Raw genomic sequence first — 19733 nt, 5'->3', positions numbered from 1 at the left:
TCGTATATATATACACTGCTATATCAAAACCTCATGGGAGGGCTTCCCTGGTGGTGCAGTGGATGAGAGTCCGCCTGACAATGCAGGGGACATGGGTTTGTGCCCCAGTCCGGGAAGATCCCACATGCTGCCGAGTGGTTAGGCCCATGAGCCATGGCCGCTGAGCCTGCACATCCGGAGCCTATGCTCCGCAACGGGAGAGGCCACAACAGTGAGAGGCCCGCATACCGCAAACAACAACAACAACAACAACAACAAAAAACCCTCATGGGAACTGCAAACCAAAAATCTACAATAGATACGCACAAAAAAAAGAAAAAGCAATCCAAACACAACACTAAAGATAGCTATCAAATCACACGAGAACAAAAGAGGAAAGGAAGAAAAAAGACCTACAAAAACAATCCAAAACAATTAACAAAATGGCAATAAGGACATACATATTGACAATTACCTTAAATGTACTGATAAATGGATTAAATGCTCCAACCAAAAGACACAGACAGGCTGAATGGATACAAATACAAGACCTGTATATATGCTGTCTACAAGAGACCCACTTCAGATCTAGGGACACACAGACTGAAAGTGAGGGGATGGAAAAAGGCATTCCATGCAAATGGAAATCAAAAGAAAGCTGGAGTAGTAATACTCATATCAGACAAAATAGACGTTAAAATAAAGAATGTTACAAGAGACAAAGAAGGACACTACATTAATGATCAAGGGATCAATCCAAGAAGAAGATATAACAATTGTAATTATATATGCACCCAACACAGAAGCACCTCAATACATACGGCAAATAATAATAGCCATAAAAGGAGAAATCGACAGTACCACAATAAGAGTGAGGAACTTTAACAACCCACTTTCATCAATGGACAGATCATCCAGACACAAAATCAATAAGGAAACACAGGCCTTAAATGCCACATTAGACCAGATGGACTTAATTGATATTTATAGACCTTCCATCCAAAAGCAGCAGAATACACAATCTTTTCAAGTGCACATGGAACATTCTCCAGGATTGAGCACATGCTGGGACACAAAGCAAGGCTCAGTAAATTTAAGAAAATTGAAATCATATCAAGCATCTTTTCCACCACAATGCTATGAGATTAGAAGTTCACTACAAGAAAATAACTGTACAAAAACACAAACACATAGAGGCTAAACAATATGCTACTAAACAACCAATGGATCACTGAAAAAAAATCAGAGGAAATCAAAAAATACCTAGAGACAAGTGAAAAAAAAAAAGCATGACAATCCAAAACCTATGGGACGCAGCAAAAGCAGTTCTAAGAGGGAAGTTTATTGGCAATACAATCCTACCTTGGAAACAAGAAAAATCTCAAACTACCTAACGTGACACCTAAAGCAGCTAGAGAAAGAACAACAAACAAAACCCAAAGTCAGTAGAAGGAAAAAAACCATAAAGAGCAGAGCAGAAGTAAGTGAAATAGAGACAAAGAAAACAACAGAAAAGATCAATGAAACTAAAACTGGTTCTTTGAAAAGATAAACAAAAATGATAAATCTTTAGTCAGACTCATCAAGAAAAAAAAGGAGGGCTCAAATCAATAAAATTAGAAATAAAAAAAAGTTACAATGGACACCACAGCAATACAAAGGATCGTAAGAGACTACTACAAGCAACTATACACCAATAAAATGCACAACCTAGAAGAAATGGACAAATTCTTAGACAGGTACAATCTTCTAAGACTGAACCAGGAAGAAACAGAAAATATGAACAGACCAACCACAAGCACTGAAATTTAAACTGTGATTTTAAAACTTCCAACAAACAAAAGTTGAGGACCAGATGGCTTCACAGGCAAATTCTATCAAACATTTAGAAAAGAGTTAACACTTATCCTTCTGAAACTATTCCAAAAGGTTGCAGAGGAAGGAACATTCCCAAACTCATTCTATGAGGCCACCATCACCCTCATACCAAAACCAAAGATATCACAAAAAAATAAAATTTCAGGTTAATATCACTGATGAACACAGATGCAATAGTCCTCTACAAAACACTAGCAAACTGAATTCAACAATACATTAAAAAGATCATACACCATGATCAAGTGGGATTTATCTCAGGGATGTAAGGATTTTTCAATATCCACAAATCAATTAGTGTGACAGACCACATTAACAAACTGAAAAATAAAAAACATATGATCATCTCAATGGATGCAAAAAAGCTTTTGACAAAATTCAACACCCATGTATGATAAAAACTCTCCAGAAAGTGGGCACAGAGGGAACCTACCTCAAAATAATAAAAGCTATATATGACAAACCCACAGCTAACATCGTCATCAATGGTGAAAAGCTGAAAGCAATTTCCTCTAAGATCAGGAACAAGACAAGGATGCCCAGTCTAGCCATTTTTTTTTTTAAACATAGTTCTGAAAGTCCTAGCCATGGCAATCAGAAAAGAAAAAGAAAAGGAATCCAAATTGGAAAAGAAGTAAAACTGTTGCAGAAGACATGATACTATACATAGAAAATCCTAAAGAGGCTACCAGAAAACTACTAGAACTCACCAATGAATTTGGTAAAGTTGTAGGATACAAAATTAATACACACAAATCTCTTATTTATATACACTAAAAACAAAAGATCAGAAGGAGAAATTAAGGAAACAATCCCATTTACCATAGGAATACACATACGTAAGGAGACAAAAGACCTCTGTTCTGAAAACTATAAGACACTGATGAAGGAAATCAAAGATGACACAACCAGATGGAAAGATATACCATGTTCTTGGACTGGAAGAGTCAATATTGTCAAAATGACTATACTACCCAAGGCAATATACAGATTCAATGCAATCCCTATTAAATTACCAACGGCATTTTTCACAGAAGTAGAACAAAAAATATTTAAATTTTTATGGAAACACAGAAGACCCCAAATAGACAAAGCAATCCTGAGAAAGAAAAACGGAGCTGGAGGAATCAGGCTCCCTGACTTCCGACTATAACACAAAGCTACAATAATCAAAACAGTATGTTACTAGCACAAAACCAGAAATATAGATCAATGGAACAGGATAGAATGTCCAGAAATAAACCCATGCACCTATGGTCAATTAACCTATGACAAAGGAGACAAGAATATACAATGGAGAAAAAACAGTCTCAATAAGTGGTGCTGGGAAAACTAAACAGCTACATATAAAAGAATTAAACTAGACATTCTCTAACACCATACATAAAAATAAAGTCAAAATGGGGCTTCCCTGGTGGTGCAGTGGTTAAGAGTCCGCCTGCCGATGCAGGGGACACGGGTTCGTGCCCCAGTCTGGGAAGGTCCCACATGCCGTGGAGCAGCTGGGCCCGTGAGCCATGGCCGCGGAGCCTGCGTGTCCAGAGCCTGTGCTCCGCAGTGGGAGAGGCCACAACAGTGAGAGGCCCACGTACCGCAAAAAAATAAGTAAAGTCAAAATGGATTAAAAAGCTAAATGTAAGATTGGACACTATAAAATTCTTAGAGGAAAACAAAGGGAGAACACTCTCTGACATAAATTGCAGCAATATCTTTTTGAATCTACTTCCTAGAGTAATGAAAATAAAAACAAAAATGGGACCTAATTAAACTTAAAAGCTTTTGCACAGCAAAGGAAACCATAAACAAAACAAAAAGACAACGCACAGAATGAGAGAAAATATTTGCAAGTGATGCAACCCACAAGGGATTAATGTCCAAAACATACAAACAGTCCATGCAGCTCAATATCAAACAAAAAACAAAAAAACCCACCAACCCAATCAAAAAATGAGTAGAAAAGATCTAAATAGACCTTTCTCCGAAGAAGACATACAGGTGGCCAAAAAGTACATGAAAAGGTGGGCAACATCACTATTAGAAACATGCAAATCAAAATTACAATGAGGTATCACCTCACATTGGTCAGAGGAGCCATCATCAAAAAGTCTACAAACAATGAATGCTGGAGACAGTGTTGAGAAAACGGAACCCTCCTACACTGTTGGTGTGAATGTAAATTGGTACAACCATTGTGGAGAACATATGAAGGTTCCTTAAAACCTCCAAAAAATAGAACTACCATATGATCCAGCAATCCCACCCACTCCTGGGCATATATCCAGAGAAAACCCTAATTTGAAAAGATACATGCACCCCAACGTTCACTGTAGCACTATTTACAATAGCCAAGACATGGAAGCAACCTAAATGTCCTTCGACAGAGCAATGGATGAAGATGTGATATATATATATACAATGGAATATATTTAAAAAGCCATAAAAAAGAATGAAATAATGCCATTGCAGCAACATGGATAGACCTAGAGATTATCGTACTAAGTGAAGTAAGTCAGAGAAAGACAAATATCATATGATATCACTTATATGTGGAATCTAATAAAATGATACAAATGAACTTATTTACAAAACAGAAACAGACTCACACACTTCGAAAACAAACATGGTTACCAAGGGGAAAGGTGGGGGGGAGGGATAAATTAGGAGTTTGGCATTAACATATACACACTACTATATATAAAATAGATAATCCACAAGGACCTATTGTATAGCACAGGGAACTCACTCAATATTCTGTTATAACCTATATGGGAAAAGAATCTGAAAAAGAATGGATATATGTATAACTGAATTGCTTTGCTATACATCTGAAACTAACGAAACATTGTAAATCAACTGTAATATAAAATAAAAATTTTAAAAAAACCTAAGATCAATAACCAAAAAGTTCAAAGAAAACTACAAATCACTGTATACTGTTCAGCCAATGTGTTAAATGCTCAGTTGCATACTATTATGGAAATGGCATTTATTCTATTTGTTTTCTTCTTCTCTAGTCACAAAATATAAGCTATCTTACCTGGGGTTTCATCAAGTAGAAAGATCTGTTAAAATGGTTATATAATGACCCTGACATAATGACCATCGATATCCAGAGGATCCAGAAGTATCACTCAAATTATCAGAGAAGGATTAAATTATGTCTGGAATTTTTTAAACATATAATAATTTTCCTGTATTATAATTCTCTGAGAACTGGTAATCTAAACTGGTACAGATGATGATACCCTATTAAAAAGATTTTAAAGTTAACTTCCATACCTCATTTCCGGACCATATCAGTTTCTACTAAATTAACAGTGTTGAAAAGTAAAACAATCTAGCTCTCTTTTATGCTGCAATGTTAATACCGAAACATATGAGAATTTTTTTTAAAGATTACCCAGATGTAGCAAAAATACCAAACTTTTAAAAGCCAAATTATCCATATTTGCATTGGCACAATTTATATGTGTATTGCTTATTAAAGACTTCTTCGTTTCTCAAAAAGTTAAACATAGAATTGCCATATGACCCAGCAATTCAACTCCTAGGTATGTACCCAAAAGAACTGAAAGCAGGGACTCAAACAAATACTTGTACATAAACATCCACAGCAGCACTATTCACAATAGTTAAAAAGGCAGAAATAACCCATGTCCATCAACAGATGAATGGATAATCAAAATGTGGTATATACATACAATGGAATATTATTTAGCCATAAATAGGAATGAAGTTCTGATATATGCTATAGTGTGGATGAACCCTGAAAACATGTTAAATGAAATAAGCAAGACACAAAGGGCAAATATTGTATGATTCCACTTACATATAAGATCTAGAATAAGTAAATTCACAAAGACTGAATACAGATGAGAGGTTACCAGGAACTGGGGGAGGGAAGGATGGGGAGTGATGGCTTAACGGGCACAGAGTTTCTGCTTGGGGTGATGGAAAAGTTTTGGAAATAGATAGTGGTGATGATTTCACAGCATTATAAATGTACTTAATGCCACTGAACTGCACACTTAAAAATGGTTACAATAGCATTTTATCTTATATATATTTTACAATAAAATAAAAAGAAAAAAAGACTTCCTTACCCTTCTAGCATAAAGGAGTACATTCTTATTACTTAACTAAAGCAGCTAGAAATTTTACAACACATGTAAAACTGTGATGCAACATATAAATCTGAACTCACTAAGTTTTCTCTAGGTTGTAATTTTAGAAATCTTGGAATTTTAGGGGTAATTTCCACTGGAGTTATTCTGACTACTGCATGCATTTCTATATTTAGCCTCTTTCTCAGGTCATCTGGGATCTGAAATATATAAAAATAAATAAAAAATATAAATATGTTAAAAGCTTGATTAAGAAATACTCCATAGCAGAAATACTGATGTTAACTTCTATCAATTCAGGCGAACGATAGACGCTATCATGATTTATAATATAACTAGATGGGCGTTCAGGTACTGTTATAACACATTTCAATTTTTCCCCTACATTTGTTTCTTTTAACATCCTCTTCAGAAGGTGATCAGTTTTGATCTATCCAGTCAAGCCTGTTTGAGTACCTGATGGCAGCTACTGCCACTCCTCACTGGTCATTCTCCCAACCTTTAAAGCAGAATGGGAAGTGCAGGCTCCTCAATGCCATCTTACCTGCTCTCCAGGACTTGACCGTTATCCCTTTTTCACCCCGTCCTCACCATGTAATATCAAGGAAATAATGGTATTTCCTACCTAATGGCAAAACCATTAATAGAAAGAAATAAGTCATAGTAAGTTCAGTGTTAGACAATTTGATTTTGAAGATGCAGTGGGATCTTCTTAAGTAAGAGATTAGAGCTAACAGAAAATACGAGGCATCGTTGGAGCTTCAGAAAATGATGTAGGCTGAGAGATTAAAATTTTGTAAGTTGCCTACATAAAGGTCATAGGTAAAACTGTGAGAGTAAAAGAAACCTACAAAGGAGACCCCCTTTCCTTCCCATTGTTCTTCCCTGTCCTAACAATTTCCTCCCTTCTCACCCTGAAGTTTCATTTCACAATCGTTCAAAATTAGGTTCAAATAAAGGGGGCTGGTGACTCATTCCATATAAAATTCGTGTTAATATTTGAGGCCAGAGATTTCCCTGACAGTCCAGTGGTTAAAACTTCACTTTCTGGTCTTCCCTGACCGTGCAGTGGTTGAGAGTCCGCCTGCTGATGCAGGGGACACGGGTTTGTAACCCGGTCTGGGGGGATCCCACGTGCCGCGGAGCGGCTGGGCCCGTGAGCCATGTCTGTTGAGCCTGCGCGTCCGGAGCCTGTGCTCCACAACGGGAGAGGCCACAGCAGTGAGAGGCCTGCGTACCGCAAAAAAAAAAAACAACAACTTTACCTTCCAATGCAGGGGATGTGGGTTCAATCCCTGGTTGGGGAACTAGGATCCCACATGCTTTGTGGCCAAAAAACCAAAACATAAAACAGAAGCAATATTGTAACAAATTCAATAAAGACTTTTAAAAATGGTCTGCATCAAAAAAAAAACCTTAAAAAAAAAATATTTGAGGCCAGATGAGAAGGTGAAACGCTAGCTGCTCTACTTTGCTCTCCATCACACACAAGTTAAAGAGCCAATACCAGCAGGGTAAGGACCTTCTGGGTACATTTGAATCCAGGTCATCTCACGTAGTGGGTCTCTCCCTACACTGGGCATTTCCCCCAATACATAACAAGTCCTTCCTTTGCTTTCAAGAACTGGGAAGCACATCTTCTGCAGGCATTAAAGATGTGAGGCTTTGTAGGGCACTCCAATCAAAGCATGAACTCAAGAGTCAGCCTGCCTGGGTTTGAATCCTAGTTCTACTTATTAGCTAATAACCCCAGGCAAATAATTTTGACCTCTCTGGGCCTGTACCAATCTTAGCTTATGCCGGTCCAAGTTTACTTAGCCAGGAAATACACAAACCCTACCCAAACAAGGACTTTACCCTGCAATCAGAAATGTGTCCCCGCAGGAACTTTAGATACTATTTATTATACTGGTTTTCAATTTGTATATAAAATATTATTTTAGTTCATAATTTGGGGAAGTTCAAGCAACATAAAATTACTTCCTCCCCAATTATAAGATTTATACTAACCCATTTGCTGTACACCAGAAATTAACACAACACTGTAAATCAACTATATTTCAATTAAAAAAAAAGATTTATACTAACCCAAACTTTCCCAAGATGAAGAGCTTCTAAGTTTTTGGTGTATTTAATGGCATTCTCCAATTCCTCAAGTCCATTCCAGACTACCTTTAGCACACAGGCATTGCCACCTTCTTGACTATGGTCTGGGCTACTCTGTTTTTGATCTAGTGGTTCTGACATCTGCTTCTCTTTTTCAGGTGACAGGACATTTTGCTTCATTTTACTTTGCTGTTGCTTTGGAGAAAGTAGTTTAACTAGCTTTCCATAGGTCACAGTAAAGCTGGGCTCCACATCAAAATATTCCTGGTCCCATGGAAATACATGAATGGTATAATGTTTGTGAAACAGAGAAGTTGCTGATGCATTACATATGCTGGGAGGCTGAGATTTACATACTCTGAAAATATTATCCAGAGGAACAACTTTTGACTGCATATTTTTGAATGCATTGATTTCAGTTAACCCCCAGGATGTGTCTTGTTTCTTCTCAGACCCAAAAGAAAAAATGCTTCCTATCACAGTCCATAAGCTTGGTATTAATGATGAGTCAACTGTATCCTCTGAATCTGTTTCTTTCGACCCAGTGACTCCTACAGTATTTGATTGAAGTTGCTTCGTTTGAAGTTCACTTGTCAATCCTTTTTGGTCTTCTGCATAATTATGAAATTTTCCATGTGCATTATCTGCTTTTGAAAATGTATTCTCTTTGGCTTCATGGGTCTTTGGCTGAATAAGGAGTTTGCTATCAGTTTCCAGCCTTCCATAAGGAGCAGCTGGTATTAGTGCAACTGTGTAGAAAATAAAGGTCATTAGTGTGCATTTACCTCTGCTTTGGATTCAGTGCTACTGTGAAGAGTATGATGGAAAATATTACAATGGCACCTACCAATCCGGATAAATATGTAAGCTTGCTGATCAACCCAAACAGGAAAAATGGCGTTTGGAAAAACTATTCGAATTTGATCTAGAAGATTCTGTTCAAGGGAAGCAGCATGCAGCTCCTAGAATCAATAAACAAAAAGATCAATTCACTTTACATTTTGTCTATTCCAGGCCTAGTAAGGAAATCTCAACTCATTCTTATAAATCAAACCAACTCAGAATATATAATGCCAGTCACAGAAGAGAAATCTAAAGACACTGATATGTTGGAGGATCAGATCAAGATGGTGAAGGAGCAGGACAGGGAGCTCACCTTCTCCCACAAATACATCAAAAATACATCTAACGTGTGGAACGGTTCTCACAGAATATCTAGTGAATGCTGGCAAGAACACTGCAGACTTCCAAAAGGGCAAGAAAATCTCCATGTAACTGTGTAGGACAAAAGAATAAAGAAAAAAATAGAGAGAAAGGAATCATGATAGGACCTGCGCTCCCGGGAGGGAACTGTGAAAGGTTTCCACACACTGGAAAGCCCCCTCACTGGTGGGGAGATCAGCTGGGACAGAGGGGGAGCTTCAGAGCCTTGGAGGAGAGCGCAGCAACCAGTTTGCAGAGGGGAAAGCGGAGAGAGACCTGCACAGACGGTCAGTGTGCTGCCCAGCATTCCCCAGCCTGAGATGCTTGTCCGCTGCGGCAGGTGGGGGCTGGGTGCTGAGGCTTGGGCTTTGGAGGTCAGACCTAGGCAGAGGACTGGGGTTGGCTGCATGAAGACAGCCTGAGGGGGGCTAGGGTGTGGTGCACCACAACCGAGAGAGTACAGGAATAAGCCTGGGCCCGCCAGAGAGGTAAGGTGCCATTGTTGGGGGGCATGCAAGGAGAGGGGCAGTAATACCATTGGAGCTTCTTTCTCCACATGTGCACTCTCAGGCAGCAGGGTACAGCCTATGTGCACTCGGGGGGCGGGTACAAGCCCCCACTGCCATCTTGGACTGCAGAGGCAGGTGCAGACCACTGCCGCCACCAAGTGTCCCACGCCTGGGCACCAACCGATGCCCCTCCCCTCCTGGGAGCGTGCACGGGCCATGCACCTGCATGGTCCCATCAAGGGGATAATGGCCAGCGCACACTGAGGAAAGAGATGGCAAGCACCCAAACCAAAAACAGCCCTCATGCCAAAAAAATATTAAACCCACACAAGCTATGCAGGGATGCTTCCACATATAAATAGCCCTCCAAGACTAGAGGAGATAACTGTTTCTCCTAAACTCACAGAGTAAGAGAAATATAAGCAAAATGAAGAAGCAGAGGAAATGCTCCCAGTTGAAAGACCAAGAGAATTCCCTTGAAGGAATAAACAAGGAAACAGACTTCTTCAGTCTAACAGACACCGACTTCAAAAGGGAGTAATGAAAATACTGAAGGAATTAAGAAAGCCTAAAGACAGAAATGCGGAGTACTGTAAAAAGGAAACAGAAACTATAAGGAGGAGCCAAGACAAAACCTGAGCTAAAGGCAATGAATAGCAGAATGAATAATGCAGAAGACAGAATAAGTGATCTGGAAGACAGAATAATGGAAATTACTCAATTAAAACAGCAGGCACAGCCTAATGAAAAAAATGAAAGCAGTATTAGAGACTTATAATACAAAGCATCTCAATCTATGCATAACAGAGATTCCAGAAGAAGAAAGAGAAAAGGGGACTGAAAATGTATTTGAAGAAATTATGGCGAAAACTTCTGAAACCTAAAGAAGGAAACAGATATCCCAATAGAGGAAGCACAGAAACAAGACGGACCTAAACAGACCTACACCAAGACATATTATAATAAAATGGCAAAACTTAAAGATGAAGAAAGGATTCTAAAGGCAGCAAGAGAAAAACAAAGAGTTAATTACAAGGAAACGTCCATAAGGCTATTAGCTGATTTCTCTACAAATACACTGTAGGCCAGAAAGGAGTGGCAAAATATATTCAAAGTCTTGAAAGGGAAAAATCTGCCATCTAGAATATCCTACCCAGCAAGATTATCATTTAGAATAGGAAGAAAAATAAAGAATTTTTCAGACAAGCAAAAACTAAAATAATACAGCAGTACTAAACCTATCCTAAAAGAAATATTAAAAGATCTTTTCTAAATAGAAAAGAAGAAGATATAGGAAGGAAGAAATCATGATTGGAAAGTAAACCACTTAAATTAGCCAGTATATAGATCAAAAAGAGAGAAAAAAAAAAACCCTGTCTGTGAAAGTGATGATAAATACAAGGAACAGCAAAAGGATAAACATGAAGATGTAAAAAAGGACATCAAAAAAAATAGATTCTTTTTTTTTGTTTTTTAGAATGTGTTTAAGCCTATATGACTATCAGTCTTAAGCAAGCAGATATAGGAAGGGGTTAACATACTTGAAAAACAGGGCAACCACAAATCAAAAACATACAATAGATTCACAAAAAGAAAAGAACACAAACATAAAATAAAAGGAAATCATCAAACCACAAAAGGAGAAACAAAAAGGAAGAAGAAGCAAAGAATCAACTGAAAAACAAGGTTTAATATGGCAATAAATAACATATGTATCACTAATTACCTTAAATGTCAGTGGACGAAATGCTCCAATCAAAAGGCATATAGAGTCGCAGACTGGATTAAAAAACAAGAGCCTACAATATGCTGCCTACAAAAGACCCACCTTAGGGCAAAGGACACACAAAGATTGAAAGTGAGGGGATGCAAAAAGATATTTCGTGCAAAAGCAAATGAAAAGCAAGTGGGGGTCACAATACTCATATCAGAAAAAACAGACTTTAAAACAAAGGCTAGGGCTTCCCTGGTGGCGCAGCGGTTGGGAGTCCGCCTGCCGATGCGGGGGACGCAGGTTCGTGCCCCGGTCTGGAAGGATCCCACATGCTGCGGAGTGGCTGGGCCCGTGGGCCATGGCTGCTGAGCCTGCGCGTCCGGAGCCTGTGCTCCACAGCGGGAGAGGCCACAGCAGTGAGAGGCCCGCGTACCGCAAAAAAAAAAAAAAACAAAGGCTATAAAGAAAGATAAAGAAGGAAACTATATAATGACAAAAGGATCAAAACAAGAAGAGGATTTTACACTTGTCAGCATATATATGCACCCAGTATAGGAGCACCAAATACATAAAATAAATTCTAACAGACATAAAGGGAGAAATTGATGGGAATACAATAATAGTAAGAGACTTTTAACACCCCCTCACATCAATGGACAGTTCTTCTAGTCAGAAAATCAATAAGGCAACAGATTTTATGCAATCGTTATCAAATTACCCATGACATTTTTCACAGAACTAGAACAAATAATCCAAAAAATTTATATGGAACCATGAAAGACCCAGAATTGCCAACGCAATCCTGAGGGGGTTAAAAAAAAAAAAAAGCAGGAGGCATAACTCTCTCAGACAATACTACAAAGCTACAGTAATCAAAAGTGTGGTATTGGTATAAAAACAGACATACGGATCAACAGAACAGAATAGAGAGCCCAGAAATAAATCCACACACCTATGGTCAATTAATCTTTGACAAAGGAGGAAAGAATATAAAATGGGAAAAAGACAGTCTCTTTAGTAAGTGGTGCTGGGAAAGTTGGACAGCTGCATGTAAATCAATGAACTTAGAACACACCCTCACACCATGCACTAAAATAATCTCAAAATTGCTTAAAGACTTAAACATGACACCATAAAACTCCTAGAAGAGAGCATAGGCAAAACATTCTCTTGACTAAATTGTATCAATGTTTTCTTAGGTCAGTCTCCCAAGTCAATAGAAATAAAAACAAAAATAAACAAATGGGACCTAATCAAACTTACATGCTTTTGCACAGCAAAAGAAACCATAAAAAAACCAAAAAGACAACGTACAGAATGGGAGAAAATATTTGCAAATGATGTGACAGACAAGGGCTTAATCTCCAAAATATACAAACAGCTCATACAACTCAACAACAAAAAAATAAATAACCCCTCCGAAAAATGGGCAGAAGACCTAAATAGACATTTCTCCAAAGACATACAGATGGCCAGTAGGCACATGAAAAGATGCTCAACATCACTAATTATTAGAGGAATGCAAATCAAAACTACAATGAGGTATACCACCTCTAACTGGTCAGAATGGCCGTCATGAAAAAGTCTACAAGTAACAAATGCTGGAGAGGATGTGGAGAAAAGGGAACCCACTACATTGTTGGTGGGAATGTAAGTTGGTGCACTCACTATGGAAAACAGTATGGCGATTCCTCAGAAAACTAAAAATAGAACCACCATATGATCCAGCCATCCCACTCCTAGGCATATACCTGGACAAAACTATAATTCAAAAAGATACATGCACCCCAATGTTCACAGCAGCACTATTCACTATAGCCAGGACGTGGAAACAACATAAATGTCCATCGACAGATGAATCAATAAAGAAGATGTGGTACATATACACAATGGAATACTACTCAGTCATAAAAAAGAACAAAATAATGCCACGTGCAGCAACATGGATGCAACGATAGATTATCATACTAAGTGAAGGAAGTCAGAATGAGAAAGACAAATACCATATGATATCACTTATATGTGGACTCTAAAATATGGCACAAATGAACCTATCTACAGAACAGAAACAGACTCACAGACACAGAGAACAGACTTGTGGCTGCCAAGGGGGAAGCGGGAGGGAGAGGGATGGACTGGGAGTTTGGGGTTGGTAGATGCAAATTATTACACTTAGAATGGATAAACAACAAGGTTGTACTGTATGGCACAGGGGACTATATCCAATCTGCTGGGATCAACCGTAATGGAAAAGAACATAAAAAAAAGAATGTATATATGTGTATAACTGCATTGCTTTGCTGTATAGCAGAAACTAGCACAAGATTGTAAATCAACTATAATTTAAAAAAAAAAAGACACTGATATTTTGAAGTAGTTTAACCTTAAACTGGGATAGTTCTCATTTTGTTTTCTTTACCAGTATCTCCCAATCATCTGCTGAGAGGGGTTCCACCTCAACTTGTTGACAAGACACCACATGGGAACAAGGCTTGAGAAACACCTGGAAAAAATTAAAGTACAAAACTACTATTAAAAGCCTTTTTTATATCCCTAGAAAATAAGAAGTTCTCTCTTTAGCTACGTAATTAATTTTGTGTGCATGTGTGTTTGTGTGTAGTCCTTAGGTAGGCCCTGATATACTCAGCATTTCAGAAAAAATTATTTTACAACCAATTATAAAATAAAGGAAAATACATTCTAGCACAATATAAGTTTTAAAAAATAAAGATAGCCATTTAAAGAAAAGAAATATAAGTTAAAAATGCAAGAAAAAACAATAATGTCATGAAGTCATGGCTTGATCTTATATATAAATACTATTATTTCTAGCAGTTCTGCAATTTAGTTTTATAACTAACTTCAAGCCATGCTGCTTCTGGAAAAGTAAAAAAACACACTGAAATAGAGATCAGAACCAATTATTTAGAAGCATAATCACGCACAGCTAAAAAGTATAGCAAAACAAATATCCCCTCATTCTAGTCTATAGATACACAGGAAATCCTAGTGTCTCTCAAGAATTTGGAATTAACCTTCTTACTTTCTTTCCTCTTCTATGGGCATTTCTGGGGATTAGAGGAGTAAAATCCAAAGCCACTGAGTATTAAATGCTCCTTCTCTGCCTTTTGTGGATTGGAGCAGACTTTCCCCAAGTGCCTCACCTGTTCCTCAGTTATTTCCCTCAGTACCTCCCATATACCCTATTTGAAAGCGGTGACTCTAAGGAAGCACAAAACAAGAAGCTATCATCCTGGCCAAGCCAGTCCACTTTCTGTTCCTATCAATGATTGTTTGCGAGACAGTGCCTTAGTGGTGTTGTTACAATACAAAGAATGTGCAGAAAATCGGATAGAAGTTCACTTTGAAGCAAATGGGAATTAAAAACAAGCAGGACTGTTCAGGGTGCTGATAAAGACATCAACATCAGGAATAGGAAGTTGATTTTTCCCATAGGGAAGTGCCATATACTCAAAGAGAGCAGAACTATAACCTGCTATGCAATCCTGGGCAAAATAGCCCATCTCCCTAGGTTTGCAGAGCAAGGCACCAAAGTTAGTGATTTCTAAGGTCACTAAGCTGCTAAAGTTTTAAGATTCTAGCAAAAATTTAAGGTAAGCAAAAGACCAGTGCTAGGCCTATGGATTTCTCATCAGTGGCCTATTCTCATTATCAGAAACATGCATGAAAAAAATTAGTCTGTGTTCAAAACAAGTTAAAAAGATGTTGGGCTTCCCTGGTGGCACAGTGGTTGAGAGTCCGCCTGCCGATGCAGGGGACGTGGGTTCGTGCCCTGGTACGGGAAGATCCCACATGCCGCGGAGCGGCTGGGCCCATGAGCCATGGCCGCTGAGCCTGCGCGTCCAGAGCCTGTGCTCCGCAGCGGGAGAGGCCACAACAGTGAGAGGCCCGCGTACCGCAAAAAAAAAAAAAAAAAAAAAGATGTGACATTCTTCAGTATTCTTGTGAGAAACTGGTAATAGAAAGCAATTTAGCCCCATCTATCAAATTTTTAAATGTGCAGTGCCCTAGACTTGGCAATTCAATTTTTAATATTTATTTCACTTCATACATATACAAACATGTTCAATGTATATTGTCTGTAATATGTGGAAAGGATCTCTGATATAGTTTGTGGGGGAAAAATTGCAGAAAATATGTATGATCTCATTCTTTAAATCCTGACGGTCTAATGAGATCCCACAGTACACAATCATTCTGAGGCTGGGATTAGAGAAAGGGAAAAACATTTTCTACTTTCAACTGTAAAACATTTGTACTGAATATGTATTACTTCTGCAGTTTAAAATAGTTAAAACCATAAACTGGTGAATATGATAAAATGAAGAGAAACATGAGTCCTTAAGCTTTAGAGTTTACAATCTAAGCACATGAAATTCACAGGCAAGACGAAACTGGAAAAATAATAACTCTCTTTTGTAGGACAGATCTTTTTAAATCAAGTATGACCCTGGAAGGTTAGAAAATCTGTCAGAAACAAATAAAATGAAGTTCAATAATAGTAAGTAAAATTCATTAATTCATATAGCAAAAAAAATTGCACAAAAACAAAATTAAGGTACCTGGAAAGTGAGTAAAATAGCAGAATACAAAATCAACTAGGGACCATGGGAGACTACTAGATAATGACTTAATGGAGTATATGGTAGATAGTGACTTAACAACAGTTACAGTCAACTTGAACATCCTGGATTGGTTATAGTAGCACACAAGTTAGGTGTCATCCTACCGCCTTAAAAAATATATCTGAACTTTTATTTCTATTGCTGTATTATGTGACATCAGAAGAAAGTCATTGTCATCACATTTTGTGCTTACCTGTTCCCCATTTGAAAGTCCAAGTTTCTGACCAAATTGTCTGCTAATTTCAGCCACATTTTCACCTTGATCACTAAAATGTCTACCTTCCACCCAGCTCAAGAATGCAGGCTCGTGACCCCAGGATACTTCTATAGCTTGATTCTATTTATTCAAAAAATAAGAAATGGGGGAGAAAAGTTTTGAAAGTTTTTACATGCTTCTCTGGATTCACATAAAAGATAAACTATTATTGCAATCCACACATACAAAAAGAGTTCTATAAATAGTTGATAGCACTCTGTTATATCCACATTTGTCACAGCATTTTAAAAGCTATAATCTGGGCTTCCCTGGTGGCGCAGTGGTTGAGAGTCCGCCTGCCGATGCAGGGGACATGGGTTCGTGCCCCAGTCTGGGAGGATCCCACATGCCGTGGAGCGGCTGGGCCCGTGAGCCATGGCTGCTGAGCCTGCGCTCCGCAACGGGAAAGGCCACAACAGTGAGAGGCCCGCGTACACACACACAAAAAAGCTATAATCTTTTCCAGTACCCAATGATGGTGATGCTATGGGTGAAACCAATACCCTTACATTCTTATGATGGCATTATAAATTGATTCAACCATTCCAGAATTTACAATGGCAACAGGTAGCCAATGAACTTACACAGCCTTTGACCTTGCTTATTTATTTAGAATTAATGATTCAAAGAAGAAGAACAAAACTACACCAGAACATATCTCTTCAGTATTTTCTATGTGAAAACTTAGGACTCCTCTATGAAAAAAAAAAAAAAGAACTGTCTTATATGTCTAGCAATATGGAAATTACTAAATAAGCTGTAAATTTACCATTTTAGTCAATAAGTAGAAACATGTAATCAATAAAAATGTAATAGTATTTATTTATTAGAAGAGTAATACATGGTAAAAGCACAAAAAGTATAAAAGCATAAAATGTGAGGGCTGGTCCCTGTTCTCAGAGGTAATTACTGTTAATAGCTTATGTACATTCCAGAAATTTTATATTACGCAGCTTCTTAAATAGTAATTTTTAAAAGTCTTGAACTATGGAAACATAAGTAAAAAAAAGCAAAGTATAAAATTTATTCTTCTTAAGAGCAATTATATAAACTATGTATGCCTGTGCTTAAGGATTAAAAAATGTTTTCTATGATTTAAAAATTACAAACCTACTAAAGAAACCTTGGGAAATATATAAACCTGGAAGGGAAAAAAGGAATTACTGATATTCCCATGTGAATATCAAACATGTTAGTCTATTTCTGGCTAATCCTTTTTTTAAATAAATTTGTATATTTTTAAATTTATTTATTTTTGGCTGCACTGGGTCTTCGTTGCTGCGCAAGGGCTTTCTCTAGTTGTGGTGAGCGGGCTTCTCTTGCTGCGGGGCATGGGCTTCTGTAGTTGTGGCTCATAGGCTCTAGAGTGCAGGCTCAGTAGTTGTGGCGCACAGGCTTAGTCGCTCCGTGGCATGTGGGATCTTCCCGGACCAGGGCTCGAACCCATGTCCCTGCATTGGCAGGCGGATTCTTAACCACTGCGCCACCAGGGAAGTCCTTCTTACAATTCTTTACAGGACAGTTCCACCACTCTGGCTGACAAAATCTTTCCACTGAGAACAATGTGATACAGTAGAAAGAGACTCAGATTTGCAGTCAAAGCCCAAAGTTACTAGGTCAGCTGTAACTATGTGAGCTGAGATTATAAGAGTCAAAGTGACCAATCCCCCAAAAACTTTCTACGAGGTTTCATCAGTCATTGACATATAATGCAGATCAGCTGCCCTATTTCATATGAAGAAACTTTTAAAACCACAGATGTTAAATAAGGAAATATGAAATATGCCCTGAAATATCAAAAAGGAGAACCCACCAACTCCCCGGAAAAGGGAAAAATCAACTTCATTAAATATGAGAAATACTTCAATTATTCATTTGGTCAAAAGGTAGTAATCAGCCCCATAAAGTCATAATATATGTTCAGATATAAACTTTGCAGACTAATGTTATGAGTTCATTTTTACGTCAAAAATCATTCACTTGGACCACAGAGCCCCTGGGCCCTCAGGTAGAGAGAAGAAAAGGACAGCCTAGAGAAAAAGGAGCCCCTTTTCCAGGAGTTCAATCTAATCAACAAATGACTGACCTGCTTTTGCCTAAACCCATGGTATCCATATCACTTGAAGGGAATTGCTGGGTGAAACCATAGGTTGTAGTGCCTTAGGATCGGCCAGGTCCGAGGCCTGGGTAACACAAAGGAAATGACAAAATGGCTATTTCTGGAAGGTGATTTAGGTTCATTTGGTTGCTCTCAGTGTGGATATGAATCCTTTCCCCTGTTTCAGTAATGCAGACAAAGTAACTGAGTTACAGTAGTGATTCTCAACTGAGGGTGATTTTCTCCCCCAGGAGACATTTGACAATGTCTCCAGATATTTTTGGTCACGACCAGGAGGAGGGGTGTTGCTGACATCTAGTGGGTAGAGGCCAAAGATGCTGCTAAATATCCTACAATACCCAGGACAGTCCCCCCACAACAGGAAATTTCCCAGCCTAAAATGTCAATAGTGCCAAGGTTAAGAAATCCTGAGTTAAAGAATCCTCTGGGTACCCAGTCCTGAAACAGGACTTGGATAAACAAAAGAAGACAATACTTAAAACACAGAACAGAATATAACAAGTGAGCTGTGTCACAAAAACACTGCAGTGAAGTTTTGAAAAGGAGACAAATGTGGGCAACAGAGAATCTGAAACTACGTGGAGGAGGTAGAATTATGCTGTTTTTAAAAGCGTGGAATGAGGAAAAATGCTTTAGGGAAGAATAGCTTGAGTAAGAGCACAGAAGTGGGAAGAAGCTGGGTTATGGAAGAAACAGCGAGGAGGCGAGTGTTGATGATGCAGGTGAGTTACAGACGAGGGCAAATTAAGTGCATGGAAATGGACTGGCCAGCTTCCTCATGCGTGAAAGTACAGAAATGACCTAGATACCTAAGGTCTCTTTCACCATCAACATTCTGTGATTCTAGAACAACGGGTCTCAACTTTTTGTGCATCCAAGTAGCCTTAAGATATTTCTAAAACTACAGATGCCTGAAGCCCACTCCCCAAGGCTCTGATTCAGTAGGACTGAGGAAGAACCAGAACATCGGTATTTTTAAAGCCTTTTGCAACATGATAAATACAATTAACACTGTTGTATTAATATATATGAAACTTGTTGAGAGTAAACACTGAGTTCTCATCACAAGGAAAACATTTTTTTCTACTTCTATAATTTTTTATCTATATGAGATGATGGATGTTCACTAAACATTGTGCTCATCATTTCATGATGCATGTAAGTCAAATCATTATGCTGTACACTTTAAACTTACACAGGGC

At 38.3% G+C, this 19733-nt stretch overlaps 1 protein-coding gene across 1 annotated transcript in view; it reads right to left on the bottom strand.

Annotated features, from left to right (window-relative positions):
• PEX1 (peroxisomal biogenesis factor 1) overlaps nt 1-19733 on the bottom strand; it is a 98237-nt gene that overhangs the window by 51581 nt on the left and 26923 nt on the right. Inside the window, 5 exon segments of the mRNA XM_079931256.1 lie at nt 6059-6178; nt 8067-8833; nt 8932-9046; nt 13930-14013; nt 16350-16493. Of these exon segments, the coding sequence (XP_079787382.1) occupies nt 6059-6178; nt 8067-8833; nt 8932-9046; nt 13930-14013; nt 16350-16493 (1230 nt within the window).

Source organism: Stenella coeruleoalba (assembly GCF_951394435.1).
Source record: "Stenella coeruleoalba genome assembly, chromosome: 9".
In the NCBI taxonomy this organism is placed as follows: Eukaryota; Metazoa; Chordata; class Mammalia; order Artiodactyla; family Delphinidae; genus Stenella; species Stenella coeruleoalba.
This window is presented reverse-complemented; position numbering and strand designations above follow the sequence as displayed.